The 18,657-nt window shown below is 40.2% G+C and overlaps 1 protein-coding gene across 9 annotated transcripts in view; it reads left to right on the top strand.

The window, feature by feature from the left end:
* Window positions 1-18,657, top strand: part of Utrn (utrophin) — a 485,772-nt gene that overhangs the window by 392,034 nt on the left and 75,081 nt on the right. For all 9 annotated transcript variants that reach the window (XM_021224511.2, XM_005065869.4, XM_040758232.1 and 6 more), the window contains 3 exons: window positions 1,640-1,718; window positions 4,516-4,576; window positions 18,255-18,316. In XM_021224511.2, coding sequence (XP_021080170.1) covers window positions 1,640-1,718; window positions 4,516-4,576; window positions 18,255-18,316 — 202 coding nt within the window. The remainder of the gene's footprint in view (window positions 1-1,639; window positions 1,719-4,515; window positions 4,577-18,254; window positions 18,317-18,657) is intronic.

Below are 18,657 nucleotides of genomic sequence, written 5' to 3' on the forward strand. Positions count from 1 at the left end.
CTGGGATGGGTCTGACAAAGCATATTAAATTTGTAAGTGTTCTGAGAAATGTTTGAACTTCACTCTTTTTCTTCTGCTCCATTCCTCCGCATCATTGTCTTTCATTCTACTCATTTGAAGATTGCTCTTCTGGTCTTTCTTGATTTCCTTTCTACTCTGCCCCTGTTACCACCATCTCTAAAGACTTCAGACAACATGCTACGTTTGAAGGGAAGTGCTAGTTCTTCCTTCCTTATTTTTGATCCTGGTAGCTGCCAGAGTTCAAATATCAGTCATAGTTAAGGGAAAAAATTAAATAAATCCGCCCTAGCAGACAGTGCTGTTAAATCTCAGGAATAGCTGCTTAGTTGCCTATAAAATACGACATTTGAGTATTTGTTATAATGAACAAAGTATATTCTGATCCAATTTATGTAGCTAACCAGGAGAAACCTGAGCTGCCCAGTGAGCTCAACAAATACAAGTTTTATTTACAGATAACTGAAAATGAAATTGTCCATCCAAATGGAACAGCTCACCAACACTGCAGAGACAAGTAACAGGGAAGGAAATGAAAATGTCGGGAGGAAGACTGTAGGCAGTTGTTGTTGGTTTGCATTTAGTTTCACTGTGTCATAGAATGTACACTAGCAAATATGAGGTAGTAATATACTGGGATATGCTGAATACACATGGCAGCACATGCTCAGGGTACTTCTTTCTTTTGGTAGAAACCATGAGATGCAAACTTGTAGGAAAATCAGAAAACATTTCACACCAGTCTTCCTGTTTTCCGTCTGTCTCTCATATCTATTTATCTACCTATCAATATACCTCCCTATCATCTGCCTAACTTACCCATCTGTGGGCTCCAGATATTGTGTGGGAATCAAGATTCGCTAGACTCAGTACAGCACTTACACAAGGAACAGATGACTGCTGCAGGTTCCCGCTCCAAGGATGCCCACCCTGTCCCCCATGCTCTCCGGGACGGATCAGGAAGCAAGAGAGAGCCACCTGTCCTGACATAATCCCACTTCCCATCACATCCACACTTGTGACCACGCCCAAACAGGCGTGGTCAGCTCTACAGGTGCTGGCTGAGTGGACAGCTCACGACATTGGAGTACTCTAAGCTTCATTTTTTCACTCACTCGCTGGCACTTTTTACCATCTTTCTTACAAAAGAGAGATGAGTACTGGCTCACCCCATGGCCTCATCTTAACCTAAGCGGCCTTAGAAGCACGCTTCCTGATGGGAAGTGAAATAGACCAGGTTTAAAGCAAGGTCTGGTCCCAGTTGGCCAAGGTATGAATATTCAAGTTGTTTTGACTAACTGTACCCTCAGCAACTTCCTTGGGTCTCAGTTTCTTTGTTTCTAAAATGATGAACACAATAATATTTAACTAATGAGATCATTTAGAGATTTAAATTTCTTGCAAATAGTTTGAAAGTAGGTCTGGCTTTCCTTACCATTATTTAATGTCAGAAGTTGATTTTCATACTACTTCATTCAAAAGAAAGGAAGAGAAGGATTCTGCCCAAACAGTAATGAATCTATTGATTAGTAGCATCACTTGATGTAGTAATTAAACCAAGAATATTATGAAAGCCATTGTCTTGAAGTCCATAATTTCATCTGGCTTGTGCTGTGTGTAGGTTTCTGTGGAGGATCGCCTGAAACAGCTCCAGGAAGCCCACAGAGATTTTGGTCCATCTTCTCAACACTTTCTGTCTAGTAAGTATAAATAAATTTGAGAGATCTTGATAAATGGAAATATTAGAAAATTCTTTCAGTTCAGTCCAAGAAGTTATATTGTTTGATAGAACTATAATTAGAATAAATATGTGTTTAAGAGATATTTATGAAATATTACTTATTGCTTATATAATACAGTATGCAAATTGGTTTCTCTTTAGATATGTTTCCTCATTTATATATTGGTTGTGATAACTTATATAGTATGATGCCATTGCTTTATCATGCTAAGGTTATGAACTTTTCACACCAAAAATTTATACTCTAAGATTTTGAATTAGTTTTTCTCCATCCAGAGTCCTGTCTTATTTATCATTCAGTACTGGGGTTATTTAAGATTTTTGAATTTGGAAACTCCCAGTTTGAGTACAAATATTCACTCTGTCTTTTACTAGACCTGAGGGTTTTTTGAAAGTTAATTTCTTGGTCTTTGCATACCTATTTACTCAAAGTGGCCTTGAGAATTAAATGCAAAAGTCTATCAAGCTATACAAAGCAGCCACCCCACGTGTTGGCACAAGTGCTTTCAGCACATATAATGCCTTTCCTTTCATTTCCATGGCAAGTATATGTGTAATGCAATTTAAATAAATTTTAAGCTCAAGGCCAAGAGTATTTCTCAATTATGGCAACATTATTAATATTATTATTATTATCATTATTTTGGTTTTTCGAGACAGGGTTTCTCTGTATTGTTTTGGAGGCTTTCTCAGAACTCGCTCTGTAGACCAGGCTATCCTCAACTCACAGAGATCCGCCTGCCTCTACCTCTTGAGTGCTGGAATTAAAGGTGTGGGCCACCAATGCCCGGTCCTATGTCAACTTTATTTTATCAAAAACCATAGAAAAAATATGAAGTTGAGGTTCATGTCTCCTAAGTTAATTCCATTGGTATTTTGTCTTTTTTTTTTTTTTTTTTTTTTTGGTCACTGTGACAAAACTGGGAATCTGAATCAAAGCTCAGGGATTACTTTCACCTTCTTGAGAAGTTTAATCTTTTCATGTCCCCTGCCTCTAACACATACCCATCTTTAGTTCCTAAACTGAGTCTGTCTCTGAGTGACATATAACCCTTTGTAGTGGATAAGGATGGATTTTTTTTTAATGTTTAACATATGGATGTCATTATTGTTAAAGTATTATAATTTCTAAATCCTATAGAATAAACCAAGACTAAATTCAAGAGGAATTTATAAATAACTGAGATTTTCTTTATAGTTCAAATGATCAGTTACCTGTTAATACTGAGAAGCCCTGAGTTTTCACCTGGCAACCTCTTCCATGGAAACCTAGCTCGTGTTCCTGGAGACATGAGGTGTTGCAGGACCAGCATGCACTTTGTGCTACTCAAGCACACGGCCTTCCAGTGTTTAGAAATCGACAGACCAAGAAGCTTGGTTATTCAAATCAATAATTATTAAATATGTGAAGGAGTGTGAGCAAAATTCCACCCAGGGCATTGAATAATTCTTCTCCCTTGCTGCTTAGAGTCTTTGGCTTGATTGTGTTCCTTGGACTTCATCCATGCTTATTAAAGGCGCCCGTTCCATGAGGCTCATAATAAGACCTGACCTATTAGCCCAGTGCCAACACTAAAATGAGGCTGACTCTCATGAGAAATTTAGTATACCCGAGTCCTCATTTCCATGTCCGTTTGTGAACTTCTACGGACACAGAAGAATGAGTGCTTGCCTTTCATGGAGACAGGAACAAAATGTTAAGGAGGCCGTTTGCTGAATTAGTGCTTGGAAACGTGGTTGTGTCTGAACTGAACCACTGATCTACCAGGTATACTTAGGACTGCTATTTTTATCTGTGTGTACCCAGCACCTTCTCTATCAAATTCAGTGTCACTTTGTGGATCTTGCTGCCTTTTTAAAAATAAAATATGGATTTGAAAAGCTTGGCAAAGTTTAGAATCTTACAGATTTTTAAGATATCAATGTGCCAAAAAAATTAAGAAAAAAAGGTGACAAATGTCTACGTGACAGGCTAGTGATAAGCAAATTTTTATTTCAGTTTACCTGGTATCTTGCCTAGCAAAATTCCTCTGGCTCTAAATTCATGTGGGCTATTCTACTTAAAAAGTTTTTAAATAACTGATTTGCTATGACAGTAATATCCTTTTACAAGTAAACAGTAAACAGAATCGTGAAAACTGAAGTATTTCCAATTAAAAGGCAGAGCATCTCAACCATTAGTGATTTCTATTACAAACATGGAAGACTGTTTTCGGTGTATTGCAGATGAATAAGTGTCTAATCTACTCCTTAGACCATGGGCTTGGCTCTTAAATACCATTGCCTATTTTTATGTTAAATTTTCCTCCTAAAAGCTTCTTATAATTAAATTTGAGTGCCATCTGTTCTTAATAACTATGCCTATGGATGTGGTACAAGGAGAAGAATGTTATTAGTGGTCTAGAAAGTCAGTCTTGAGAGTTCTGCTCTTTAATCTGAGTACAGAACCTAGTGGAGCACAGTTTGCAGATGGCACTGAGTTCTGTGTTGGGATGGTTGTGAACAATAAGTTGATTTTGTGAAAGTGTTTCCATCAACAGGTTCTGACAGCATCACCTCTGGAAGTTGAGTCTTGGTTCTTTCCTCAATTGACATTACTCTTTAAAGCTGTTGTTAGGCCTCTTGGTTTTCCTAATTGCAGGAATCCAGCTTAGAGCCCAAGCAGGTCCCTCCAGAGCGGCTATGAAATGTGTTTGGTTGTTTAGCATTAAGGTGTAAGGCTTGCTGCTGCCAATAACTTCCCTTTGTTTCCCCAGCTTCTGTCCAGATGCCGTGGCAAAGATCCATTTCGCATAATAAAGTGCCCTATTACATCAAGTAAGTTGATTTCAGTTCTCCTTTAGGTACCAAGAAAATAAATTTTTACCAAGTTATTTAAGAGCTCTCCCTCCTCTGGAACTTGTTTTGTTTGGTTGGGTTGTTGTTATTGTTGTTTTGTTGTTGTTTTGAGATGAGGTCTCACTATGTAGCCCTTGCTGGCCTGGAACTCATTATGTAGATAAGACTGGCTTTGAAATTAGGGAGATCCACCTAGCCTCTGCCTCCCAAGTGCTGGAATTAGAGATGTGTATCACCAAACTCAGCTCCCTGTACTTTTAAAAGCAGAATTTAATCTGTTACCTGAAGTGAGATGTGCATAATTAATATTGGGAAGAAACTAGTTTCAAAATGAGAGACTCATCATTCATTAGGTTTTCCTGGTCTTGGGGAAGATTTTCCTCTGCATAGTCTCTTTCCTGTTTCTTCTTTTGTGATACTTTTCTGAGTCTTGTCTAGTTTGCACACCATTTTAGGATGCAGATCTGTGGCTGGCTCTGTATTTTGTCACAGAACGGAATGATGAAGTACTACCGTTACCCCTAGAAGTGTAAGTTAGTGAAGCAGTTGATTTACAATGCAGTCTAGCACTGAGGATTGTCATGGACCCTATTATGTGTAAGGAGAACTAGGTCATCATTCTGGGAGTGCACGCCAAGTATCAATAGACAGCTGTGGCTCACATTAGCTGTGTGGCCTTGGGCAAGTTGAATAAAAATTTGTTTGCCAAGTTTTCTTTTAATTATGCCTGAAACAAAGTGTGGCCTTTGAAACCCTATGGCAATTCTAGTTGACCTGTCTGATCTTTCTTTTGGAAAATCTTGTAAGCACAATATTAATGGGATAGTGCTTTTTACTGTACCTTTCCTTCTGTCCTAAGATATACCATCATTTTACAAATAAACTTGATTTTCATCATCTACAAAAATATATTAAGCAATGTGTGTTACATTGCTTTGTGAGAGTTTAACTCCTTTGTTCATAGACAGCATATGATATATTGAGTCGTAATGAATTCAAGAATGAGGCATCCAAGCAGTTGATGAGGGTAGGATTGCAACAGGCGTGAATGGGAAGGAGTCTGGGGCTGCAAATGACTTGTCTCTACTGAAAGCACTTGTGGTCATCTAATTCAATCTTATAACTTTCTCAGATGTTTTACACTTTTATTCCAATTAATAAGAGCTATAGCAATAGTGTTCAAGTTAGTCTAGGTAAATATTGACTTGAACCAAATGACAGGGCTTTACTTATAAATCTGGGACAGAATATGTTCTCACTCTAAAGATGTCAAGTCCTAAAACCCCAGGGACACAGAATATGTTAGGTTGCTTAGCCTAGTCTCCAGTGTAGATGACCATAGGCAGATGACACTACTAGAGCCAGTGAAATCATGGAGGCCTTTAACGAGAAGAAAGCAGCTGAGGAGAGACCAGACTTAGAAAGGGAATCACAGATGCACCACTGAAAATGGAAAAAGAGGAATGTAAAGTTGGGGATAGAGACACACTCAGGAGGCTGGAAAAGGAGTGGGCATGGCATCCTTGTAGACCTCACCGAGAAGAACACCTGCCTGCCAAACTCAGTGCCAGTCTTTGGAAGTTTTTGTGTGGTGGGGGAGTGTGCATACAGTCCCAAGTCTTAGAATTCCATAAAAATTGATCAGAGTATATTAATGGATTGGAGTCCTCTAGGATCAGATTTTTAAAAACACACACAAGCTTGATCTAGTATAAAGAAGTTTGCTTTTACTAGGTAAAGATAATAGGAAATCTCTCAGAACTCAGTGGTGCTTACAGTGTGTATCTGCATCAGAAGGGGGGACTTCTAAAGCTCATCTTTAATATACATACTTCTGTTAGCTGAAGAATTTGTTTGTCCACATCACTGATAGGTGACCAGGGATTAAGTAATGTTAAGCTTCCTCTAACCCCTAGCATTTGTGTTGGGATCCTGTAGGAGAAAATTCTGGCTCTCACTGTCAGTTCTTGTGGAGAGAAAATGTGTAGGAGAAAAGTTAGTTCACCTGATGTCTTGTTGCTTTATATGACATCATAACCAACACTAGAAAAATAATATAAAATACAGCAATGACAATTCTTTAATGATGTTGTTTAGGGGTAAACCTTCCTATAATATGTTCTATTATCTTTAGTAAGTATCAGGATTTCTTCCTTCCTTCCTTGCCTTTTTTGTTGTTGTTGTTTTATTTTTTGACTTTTTTTGTGATTATTTGGCCACCTCACACATGCATATAATGCATTCTGACTATATTCACCTCCCTATGCTCTGAGATCCTCTCCCCTGTCCCTCAGTCCCCTCTTACCACCAGGTCTTTGTTCTACTGTTATGTCTTTTTGTTTTGTTTTGTTTTGTTTACTTATTTACTTATTTATTTGTACTTTGTGTCTCAACTCCTCCTTTGTGAGCACAGATCTGTAACTGTCCACTAGAGAATGGGCGATTTTCTTAAATACATATAGATTTAGTCTTAAATATATTTTAAGGTTTTCACACTTCAGAGCAAATTCTCCTAGTTATATGAAACTCATTTAACTGGCATTTTTTCATTAGTTACTCTGTTATGCAACTTTCTGGTTTATTTCCCCATAGAAAAGGAGCATTAAACTTGGGAGGTAGAATTAGAGAGCCAGTATTTCACATGGAGAATTGTTATGAAAACAAAATTTAATCCTCAGATAAATTCATAAGCAAGTGAATGATACATGAAAAAGGGTTTAATGGGTACTTTCCTTTGCATGCCTGTACAAATAAATAGAAGAAAAATGTTAAAAACCTATTTAGCATTGTTGTCACACTGTTAGAATTTCCTTTGGCAAATTGAGTGAATTAATTTGGCCAGCAGAAAATAGTATTCGAGTGGAAATTTTACGTTTACATTTTAATACATATAATGCTAGAGTACAGCAAGGGAATTTGAAAGGAGAGGCCAAATTATTTTTAGTTTATGTCTTAATCGTATAGGTTATTGGAAGTGTGTGTTGTACACATCAAGATGGTCCGATATTAACATTTTGAAGTGCACTGCAGTGAGTGACATGTTTTTGAGGAGTGGCAGGATACAGATGTGAAATGTAAAAGACATGTCTGTGTGGTATTAATCTTTGTTAGTGCCTGTGCTAGTCAGTAGTGACAAATGCAGTGACAAATGCCCGGGATGAAATAAACAAGCTCACAAAGAAACAGGTTAAATCCGAATGCAGAGCCCAGTCCCAATGGATACATCTCGACCCCCCCCCCCAAGGCTCGGAGAACATTGCAGAAGAGAGGGTGGGAAGATGGTAAGAGCCAGGGGTGGGGGAGTTTGCAGTGAGATCGTGTCTCCTAGTAACATTAAAAGCTATACCCATAAAGCCTCACCAAAATGGCTGCCCAAACATGAGCTCTGCAAGGATGGCAGCAGTGGGTGTGCCCAACTGGATGGGGGGGGGGAGAATCCACATCGCCTCAACCCCACAAAGAACTCTAGGCGACTGGGGGGAGCTGGGAGCAGGAGACATGGCCCTCCTCTTCAGGGAAAACATACATACCAATTGATTATCCAGTGCCTAACAATCAGCCCTGAAAACATACATACAAGCAATATTATATGGACTCGGCAGCTTACATTTAGAAATGCATATGTATGTGTTTGCATATAGACATATATGGCGCATGCAGTAACAAATAATGAAAAAGAGGCCATGAATTTGAAGGAGAGTAAGGAGGGGTATATGCGAGGTTTGCAAGGGAGAAATGTAACCATAATCTCACAAATAAAAAGAATATATTGGCCGCGGCTACTCTTTATCAGGAAACATTTAATTGCAGCTGACTTACAGGTCAGAGGTTAGTCAGTTATTGCCGTGGTAGGGAGCATCGTGGCATGCAGGCAGATATGGTGCTAGAGGAGATGACAGTTCTACATCTAGATTGGCAGGCCACAGGAAGACCGAATGAGCCACCGGGGCCTTGTTTGAGCTTCGGAAACCTTAAAGCCCATCCCCACTGACGCACTTCCTCCAGCAAGGCCACACTTCCTAATAGAGCTATTCCTTGAGAGCCTATGGGGGCCATTTTTATTGAAATCATCACAGTCCGTGAAATGAAAAGAAAAAAAAAAAGGAAGAAAAGAAAACCAGTTTATTTTTGGCTTACAGTTGTGGATATTCCAAGGCACGGTTGGTTGTTTCTATTACTTTGTTACCTGTTCCCAAGAAGCATGCCACACACAGAAGAGTCTACGGAAGAGTAAAACCCCTTAACTAAGCCAGGAAGCCAAAGACAGGAAGAGAAAGGAACTCCCGAGGGATGCTCCCCAAAACCCAATGATGTCCCACCATGCCCCACCTCATAGAGGTTCTGCAGCTTCTCCGTAGTGCAACCTTCAGGGAGCAAGCTGAACACGGCACCTGGGGGAACAGAATAGCCAGACTACAGCAGTGTCCCATGCTGACGCACATCTTTAAGCTGTATTTGCTGCCTAATAAGGCGACTTTCCAAAATAAATCTGCTCTTTTTTTTTTTTTTCTGAGACAGACCAGCAGCAGCGCACCCTACTCTAAGTTTAAAAAGTTTGATCTTGGCTTCTATTGCTTTTATAGTATACAGAACACAAAATAAAAATCTATCATGAACTCCAGCTCTCTCCATTGTAATTTTGGTCCCGAATTTTGTGTTTGGTGCACAGTTCCCTAGCTGGAGGTTCACTGGCAGGGAGTTTGAGAGTTAAAGGAACGATGCCTAGGACTTTGGGCTGAACTTCCTCATTTGCCGCATGCATCGGGGAAAACCCACTGCTTGGTAAAGAAAACCATTGCTTTCTTAACAATAAGAAATAGTTGTCCCAACTAATAATGACTACAACTGAAATAAATTACATTTAAAACAGTTTTCCCTCATTTTATGTTTGCTTGTTTTTTGATGTACTTGCATTGGGGTAGGGGGCATGTGCAATGGTTTTTAAGTATGGAGACAAGAGATAAGTCTGCTTCTCTCTAGAAATCTCACTACAGGAGTTTTCCTCTTTTCCAGAGGACAGATTATATCCCTGGGCTCCAGATTTATAAGTGGCAGCCCTGGGGACACACTTTGAGTCCCCTTCAAGAGGCTAGAGCTTGTGTTTTTTTACTTTAAGTGATAAATAAATGAAATTGAAGTGCAAGAAAACACGAAAGCCTATTTTACTAAGAAATGGACTGTGACTCGTTATTAGAAAATAAATATTTAAGACTCACTGGGCCGACTCCGCTGATGGGGAGGTAAGAGCAAAATTGCTTTGTGAAAGGATGTAAGTACGTTGGGATCACTAAATTTCCCCTGTGCTTGGAGGCAGCCTCAGACCAATGAGCACACCTTGGCCAGCTTAGGGAACCAGACAGCAGGCAGGCGACCCTACATAGCTGGCTGCCGAGTAGCTGTCAGTGGAAGCAGATTGCAGGGTCACCACTGTCCTAGTTGAGATCATGTAGATGGAGCTGACTGTTTCTGAAAACAACGTTGCTGTTCCTAACATTCATATGTACGTTTCTGGGGCCAGGCCATAAAACTATGGCTTAGATTCCTTAGCAACATGGCATTCTGGTAACACTATCATCCTTAGTTTGAAGTTTCTTTTTTTTTTTTTTTAAAGAAAACTATGGGAAATGAAGAACGGCTCAGTGCATAAGAGCATGTGTTGCCCTTGCCAAGGACCCAAGTTCAGTACCCAACACCCAAGTCTGATTTGTTTAGTCACAACTGTCTATAACCCCAGCTGCAGGGAAATCCTCTAGCCTCTGGGGGCACCAGCACACACGTACATATTTCTCTCCCATATACACATAATATTAAAAACAAATAAAAAAGTTACATTTATTTGTGTATTGTGTCTATGTAAGGGAGGGGCTTGCCACAGTGCAGAGCAGGGGTGACAGAACGCCTCAAAGAAACTGTTTCTCTCCTTCTATCATGTGGGTTGCAAGGGTCAAACTGCTTGGCAGGCTGGATGGCAAACACTTCCACTTACTGAGGCATATTGCCAGTCCTAAAGTTTGATATTTTTTTAGGATCAGGAACATATTCAATTTGTAGATGTCTGCATGTAATATAGGAAGGATTTCTGTGGAGGCAGTGTGTGTGTGTGTGTGTGTGTGTGTGTGTGTGTGTGTGTGTGTTCATTTGGTGAAGATTAAATGGGTAAAATATTATTAAGATAAGAAAAAATACAGACATAATAATAGTTAAAAAATGTAAAATAAATAGAATATCTTCTGTTCTGGATAGGAAGTAAAATAATATAAAAGGGGTTTCACATGATCATCTAGAACAAATTAAAGATAATTAACCTGCTTTACAAATGAATGAACAGGTGGAGTGTGATAGATCTTTTTTTGAGACACTAATATATGTACATTCACCTTTCAAAGGGAGACCACAACGATACAATGATAAGTTCCTCTGGTGAAGTCATACCCCTGATGTCCCTGACCCAAGTCAGAACCACACCAGGCTCCCCAGGGACAGGGCAAAAGCAGACGGCTGATGGGAATGTTGATGGGTGGTTTGAGTTCCCCTATATGAGGACCAAAGGGAGGCGGAGGTGTGGTGAGGTAGCAGCTGGGATTCCCTATGAGTTCTCCCTGTGTTTATTGAGCCTGTGCGTGTTTCAAATCAGTCTTTAGTGCCTTGCACCTGTCCCTCCCTCCCCTTACACCCAGGTTCATCCGTCTTGAGAGTTTAATTCCGCTACTTGATGTGAAACTAAGTACAGGCAAATCTTCTCTCACCGTTCTACACGAGCTGTTCTGTCATCCCAGCCCACAGCATTGGCCTTCTGAATTTGGCAGTGTAGTATACCTATTTCTTGCATCCCTCTGCAAGCTGTGCCTTTGGACTTGCTCCTGAATCTCAGATTATTTTAAGTGCACTTTACAGTTGAATCCAACAGTTTGTTTTTTTTTTTTTTACTGTTTATATTTTGTGTTTCCTTCCTCGTGTCCGCATTACCAGGAGAAGCCAGTGACATCTTTTAAAGGAAAATTCTGACCCTTCACAGTATGGTCTCATAAGAATTATGAACAAAGCTCTCTGTTTTGGCATTTTTGGCAGTCCAGCTTTCTCCTTAACCCTGTCAGTCTCATCCCCCAAAATAATATCTTGAATTTCTCGCCTTCAGAAGTCAAAAAGATAAGTGCTAGTGAGGGGGTTCAGAAGTTGTCTGTAGCCCGAGGAACATGGGGTTACTCCTCACTCTCTTGTCAGCCGCTCACTGCCCCAGCAACCCCTCAGCACTTGAGATCCTGTTCACAGAAAGAGGACTCAAGAATCATTAGTGCCCCCCGGGGTACTGGATTTTTTTTTCTTTTAGCCCACACTTGAAGAAACCAAAAATTGAGGAGATGATGAGAGCAAAATTCATCCTCTTAGATCTTTGAGATGACATCACTCAAATGATTGCTGTCAGTCTGGGCTCTTGGCATGTCTTTCACTCTATAATTTAGACACCTATGTCAAGTTGAGTGGTTTGAGATCTCTTGCTGGATTCCTAGATTCAACTTTTATTAGCCTGTGTAGGGCAGTTGTTACAATAATGCCGGGGCTTTTGTTTAACCTTAATTGGGTTTATTATCTAGTTTTTTCCTTGTCACTTCTTACCTTCTAATGTACTATATGACTTCCCTAGGAAACTTCTTATACCCAGAGATAGGGCCTTTCCACTGGGCACCATGGGGCTTGTTGATAGTTTTGATGAGACCAGTTTGAATGAAGGCAAAATGTTAGAAACCAAATGCAAATGGTTGACTAGATAATGTGATACCAGGAATTGTAACTATTGCATAGTAGAGAGTAAGTTTTGTTTGTGGAGAAGTGGGAAAGGGGTGAGAGCTAGTCGACAATGTGTGTTTAAAGTGTGTGTGTGTGTGTGTGTGTGTGTGTGTGTGTGTGTGCGCGCGTGTGTGTGAGGGCTGTAGTGTTTGGTGTTTGAGGAGACTAATTTTACTGTAAGGACTAATTATATAGTACATTTTTTAAGTCATTGGTGGGGAATTAGCTGCTGCTGTATCAGTGATTTTCAGTTAAGGGGAGAAAGGAAGGCAGGCAGACGGGGGAATGTTATGGATTTGGGAGCAGGGATATAGAATCCTTATCTTGCAGTTTTTAATTTTTCAATGCAGAGCAAGAGGAAGGCAGGATAATATTGGGGAAGGGAGCCCCTTTTGGAAAGGAAAGAAGAAGGAGGTAGGAATGGGGTTGCCTTGGAGTGTAGGGACACTAGTTCACATGTCAGTAGCCAGGTGTTTGGAATCAAATATTTAAAGTAGCGCTGGTCTGTCTGTAGAGTGATTTTTCTCATCGTATTCAGCCACAGCTGCTTTGATTCAGAAAAGGCAAAGTAATTGAGCAGATCCAGGCCCGAGAGTTGCCAGGGGTGAGAAGGAAGGCAGGGCGATAAAGTTGTTTGTAGTGATTATAATGATGGACTGCCGCCTCAGATATGGATGGAGTCATCAAGAAGTATTTTAAAAACCTTAATTCTGCAAATCCACTTCCATATCAAGAACTCAGGCTTAAGTCAGACCATCTGTGCTCAGATCCTTGTTCTGTTCACGGCCCATGGCCCGCAGCAAGATATCTAAGTGCCTTCCACTCTCCTCTCCTACGTCTGCAAAACAGTGATCATAGTCACTTAAATCACAAATAGCATCATCATGTGGGTTGAGCTTCTCACACACAGAAAAGTATAATTTGCTCCTGGAATAATATCCTATTACTTAACTGATAAATATTATTTATCCTGGACCAGCCCGTTATCTTTCACTTTGCCCGATAAAGAAGAAATCTTTCTTTCTCTGTGATTGTTGTTACTGAAGCTTCTTTGTCCTGCCACCCTCTTTTCAACCCCAAATAAACACACGGATGCTACATTAGTTATTAAGCTGTTGGCCGATGACTAGGGCTTCTTTTTGGCTAGCTCTGTCTTAATTATTAACCCATTTCTATCAGTCTATGTATTTTCACGTGGTCTTGTCTTACCAGATAAGGGACTAGACTTCTTACTCCTTTGGCGGCCTACATGGCGACTGTCAGGTGGGCCCTCTCTGCCTACCTTTCCCAGAATTCTCCTTGTCCTAGTCCCACCTATCTTCCTGCCTCATTGGCTAGACAGTGTTTTATTCATCAACCAATAAGAGAAACATATACAAAAGGACTTCCCCTATCAGGTTGTGCTGGCACTGACTGCACGTGTAGTTGCTTCTCTTCCATTTGTGCTTGTCATGAATCGGTCTCCTTTAGTTTTTGCTCTCGTATGCCTTTATATTTATAATCAGGAAAAAAAACAGTAAATAGTAAACCTTGGGGAACACTGTTCAGCTGTAAATTGGATAGATAGTAATGGGTAGGTAGATTTAGCCACCTGTCAGCCTGTGGGAAGAGAAATAGCTTGCATTCAGTTTGAATTTTCAGGTGGGGAATGAGAAACCACTCTACTAAGGACAAAGAGGCTTGGCATTTATCTTCCCATAGCAGTAGTCTGCCCAGTAACCCATACCATTCCTTTATCTAACAAACAAACCAACAAAGATGGAATATGCAGTTGGTTGGTTCATGACCTCTTTGCAGTGTCAGGATTTTTGTGTTTCATTTGTTTGTATACTTACTTACATGATTTGCGTTTTGTTTTCTCTGGCTTATGAAATTATTGTTCTCAATAGTAGCAGATAGAAGCCTCTACTACTCCTTAACCTATTTCATTAAAAGGTATAGAATGTGTAAGTCGTGCCTCATCCCTACTGAAACTCTGTAGGGTAAAATTGTCACTTATAATAATTACGCCAAAGCACTAGTGTGTAGCCTCAAGAAGAACTGTCCCACATGTTGAAGGACAGTTTTCAAAACAAGCAAAACCTTGACTTTTATGTAAATTAGAATAAATAATTTTAATCAGCTCACTCACCTCTAGCATTTGTTCTTGCATGCCTTTATATTTGTAACTGGAATGGAATGATTAATAAAAGACCTCATGAAATCCAGTTGGAAGCATAACATTGGATAGATGGTAGCAGTATTTGTCTGTATGCCAATGTTTGAACAACATGTCTGTCAGATCATCTTTCATAAGGTATGAATGAGAGTCAGGAAGAAGTTATACCAGACCCCAAGCACGTAGAGTGTCTCATCTCTGTAGAGCATTTAAGAGACATTGAGTTTATTCGGAGAAACAACGTTGACAAAGTAATCAGTATCTGTGGGACAATAATGCATTACATTTCAGGGGACATGATTTGCATTTCTGTGGGCAAGACTGGCCTGATGAATAGGGTCCTTTACTTTACATCATTTAAAATAGTGCAGAAATATTGTAGGTTTCACAGGGTACCCAGCAGAGTTTTCTTCATCAAAATCTTCAAACAGTTTTGTTATTTCTCCTACAACAGCAAAATGGAGATGACTGGACATCCTAGTAAGAGATCGCTACTCTCACTCACCTGTGCGTCATGAGATTTTTAACTTAAATAGTCATGTGGATTTTCAAGTTTTTATTTTATTTTGGGTCAGCTTCCTGGACCAGTTGCATTTTTGAAGTAAGATTTTTGCTAACAGCTTTACTACAGTGTGGCATGAGTGTGTCTCTGGCTGCAGTAATTCTCTCTCCACTAGTCCTCAGATTGCTTGGAAGACATGCCTCTGTTATTTTGAGGGAAGACACCATTTTGGTTCTGTTTTGGTTGCTTGCTCTGGGTGAGCTGGAAGCGTTTTGGCAAGAGTTGCCTGTCAAGCAGTCTGCAGCTGTTCAAATACTTACAGCCTTTAGGTTTAGTGTGGATTTTGTTCCCACCCTCTTTCTGCACTTAAAAAGGAAAGAAAGGGGAAGGAAAAAAAAAGCACCCATGTCTACTCTCTCTCTCTCTCTTTTTCAACTGTTGTTTTGTAAACCACAGCTTTACATTTGTAACCAGAGGCTGTGTTTACTTTCAGCCTTAGCAGTTCTGCCTAATGAATCAACTGGCATTAAATTCACAAAGGAGACTCCCTTCCCCTCCCTCCATCTGTTTGCCAAATGTGTGGACTCCCTGGGCTCCCAGGACATGGTGCCTTCAGCACAGAGCCATTAGCAGCATGCTTTTGAATTCTCAACTGTTTGCCTGACTGGCCAATGGTATTGTGCCCTTGTGGCCACATAGGGCTGTCCAAGGGGAAGGTCCACATCTGTAGTTCTGAAGAATGCATATGTAATATTTAAGTGTGCCAGCCAACTCTGCATTGCTGAGAGGTTTAGTTTGTCCTGTGAGCCTTAGTTTGCCTTATTGCAAGTAGTATTTTCCTGAAGACAGAAATTACTTGAAAGAAAAGAAAAAAAAATAGCAATTAAGTCTTGGGCTTTTAAGGTTGGCGCTCATGATAGCACAGTGGAATTATACTACATTTTTACCAAACTATTCTTCATCTCTTATTAGTGGGTGAGAGATGCATTTCTTATTGCCAAGCTCATTGCCATTTTTTGTTTGTTTGCTTGTTTTAGGTTAGACCATTTACATTCACCTATGATCTTTAGGATAATGTAATTTTGTGGTATTCATATCAAGTGGAAATACTTGTCCCTTTTGCACTGGAGTTAAACTTAACAGGAAAGGACATTTTCCCATCATAAAATTATTCTGTGTGAGATCCCTGGGACATCTTACCTACTATTTAGTTATTGAAATCCATTATGAATTACTGGGCCATTCTGTTACCCAAGTCTACATAACAAAGATTCTGTTCTTTGCCCAGTAATGCAAACTGCTTTTTTAGTGTATTACATAGGTTATAAAAGCAATGATTTCTCTTAAATTTGTTTTTATGAATATTTTAATATCATCTCTTTTGTACTGTGTGATTTCACATAGCTTACTAAACAGTTTCTTAAGAAGGTGCTTCTAAAGAGTCTTTTGAGAACTATTAGATGTTATTACTCTGTTATGGTCTAGATAAGGGACAGTAAACTATTTCTAAATATAATCCACCAAAGTTAGGAGCATTTTAACTCACACTCATGCACACACATGCCGGGTCCTCCAGCAGGTAGGGCTGGGGAAAGGTAGATCTCTTCCTGGTGCTGAGTGGGATGGAGGGTGTCCACGACTCAGACCCTTCTCCTGGTTACTGGAGAGAACCACACCAAGTAGGGAGACTTGTCAAAGTAGGATCTCTCTCTTCATTGCATCAGGCACATATTTATGTAGAATTTAGGAAGTGGGTGGGGACCTCAGGATGGGATGAGATGTAACGGCCAATAATATTTCACCACTTTAGCACCTTAGCAGTAGCTGGGCAGAGGCAGTTTTGCTGAGTCACTTCTATTTGGGAAGTGATAGGCCAAAGACAGGTTGCCAGAGGCTAGCCAGGCTCAGGAAGTTTCATTAGGCCTTGCCTCTGGGTCTTTTTAGGCCCAACACACACACACACACACACACACACACACACACACACACACACACACACACACACACACACACACTTGCCTACATCACACCCATAAACATACACACTTACACTCACATATACACATACATACACACACCTAATTTAAGCCCTACCATTATTTGCCATCTTATTCCTTAAAGATTTCCAACTAATATATTAATCACAGCAATAAAATAAAAATGTGTTTTCTGAATAAAGAATAAGGATCACACATAAAATTATCCATTTCCTCTAAAAATAATAGTTCTGGTTATTGAATAAAGCTAGGAAGCAGAGGTAGAATTAAAATGACAAGAAAAGAACATCTGCCTGAGGAAAGTCTGGGGACCTGGACTTATAAGGAGAGGAGCTTGAGCAAGCATGGACCAGGGAGGGGAGAACCAGGGTTAAAAAGGAGGGAGGCTCTGTAGATGGTAGGGTGAGGAGATGATTCTCAGCTGTACAGTCTTCATTTCTCTGGTCTTTAGAAATTAGATTAGGGCTCTTAAAGCGTGGTAACTCTTCTTAATGCTGTAACTCTTCTCAGCTCCTCTGCTGTCAGAGCGTTTGCTCCGAATAAAAGTTGTCATCTGCCTCACAGGAGAGAAATTATTCTGGAGCCCACATTGATTTGGCCACACCCAGCTCTGTGCCCAAGGGTCCTTAGCAGTCATTCTGTATGTCTGGGTTTCGGCTTGTAGCTGTGATTGCTTTTCATAGAGAGAAAGCAGAATTGTATCTATCTTTTCATAACGCTGTTGCACAAAATAAAAATGATTATTCAAAGTGCTTTTTGTATGTATATGTGTCTGTGGTGTGTGCATTCTGAGTGTCCTCATGTATGTGGGAAGAGATGAGTGTGTGTGTATGTAGGTTAAAGGTTGCTGTCAAGTGTCATCCTTAATTATTCTTAAGACCTTAAATATTGAGGCAGTATCTCTCGCTTGAACCCAGAGCTCACCAAAGTCTGGCTTGCCAGTTTGCTCTGGCTTCTCCCCTGTGCAGGGGTAATCAGTGGGTTTCCAAGCCCACCAAGAACTCACCAGTACTATGGTCTGAATTTTTATCCTCATACTTGTATCCCTAGCCCCTACTATTCATATTTTGAATATTAAATAATAACTGAGCACTGGGTTTCTGAGTGATCCTTATTGTGTTTTTCCATATTTTAAATATTTATTTGGGATTTTAGGAGCTGTAGGCACTGTTGTATTTTGTAGTCTTGTTATTTACATTTCCTTTTTCCCCTCAGCCATCAAACGCAGACCACCTGTTGGGATCATCCTAAAATGACCGAACTCTTTCAATCCCTCGGTGAGTGTTGCTTTATTTAGTAGAAATGAATGGGCCTGTAGAGCCAAGGACTGTATATTCATAAAAAGACACCCAGCTACTCACCTGCTCCTCTTGTATGGATGTCATGCTGTGGCACGACAAGACAGTGCCATGACTTGTTACGAGAGTCCTGAGCCAGCCGGATGGTGGTGGCGCACGCCTTTAATCTCAGAATTTGGGAGGCAGAGGCAGGTGGATCTCTGTGAGTTCGAGACCAGCCTGGTCTACATGAGTTAGTTACGGGACAGCCTCCAAAACCACAGAGAAAACCCTGTCTTGAAAACCAAAACAAACAAACAAAAAAACCAAGAGTCCTGAAT

Source organism: Mesocricetus auratus, unplaced genomic scaffold (assembly GCF_017639785.1).
Source record: "Mesocricetus auratus isolate SY011 unplaced genomic scaffold, BCM_Maur_2.0 Super-Scaffold_100018, whole genome shotgun sequence".
Classification (NCBI taxonomy): domain Eukaryota; kingdom Metazoa; phylum Chordata; class Mammalia; order Rodentia; family Cricetidae; genus Mesocricetus; species Mesocricetus auratus.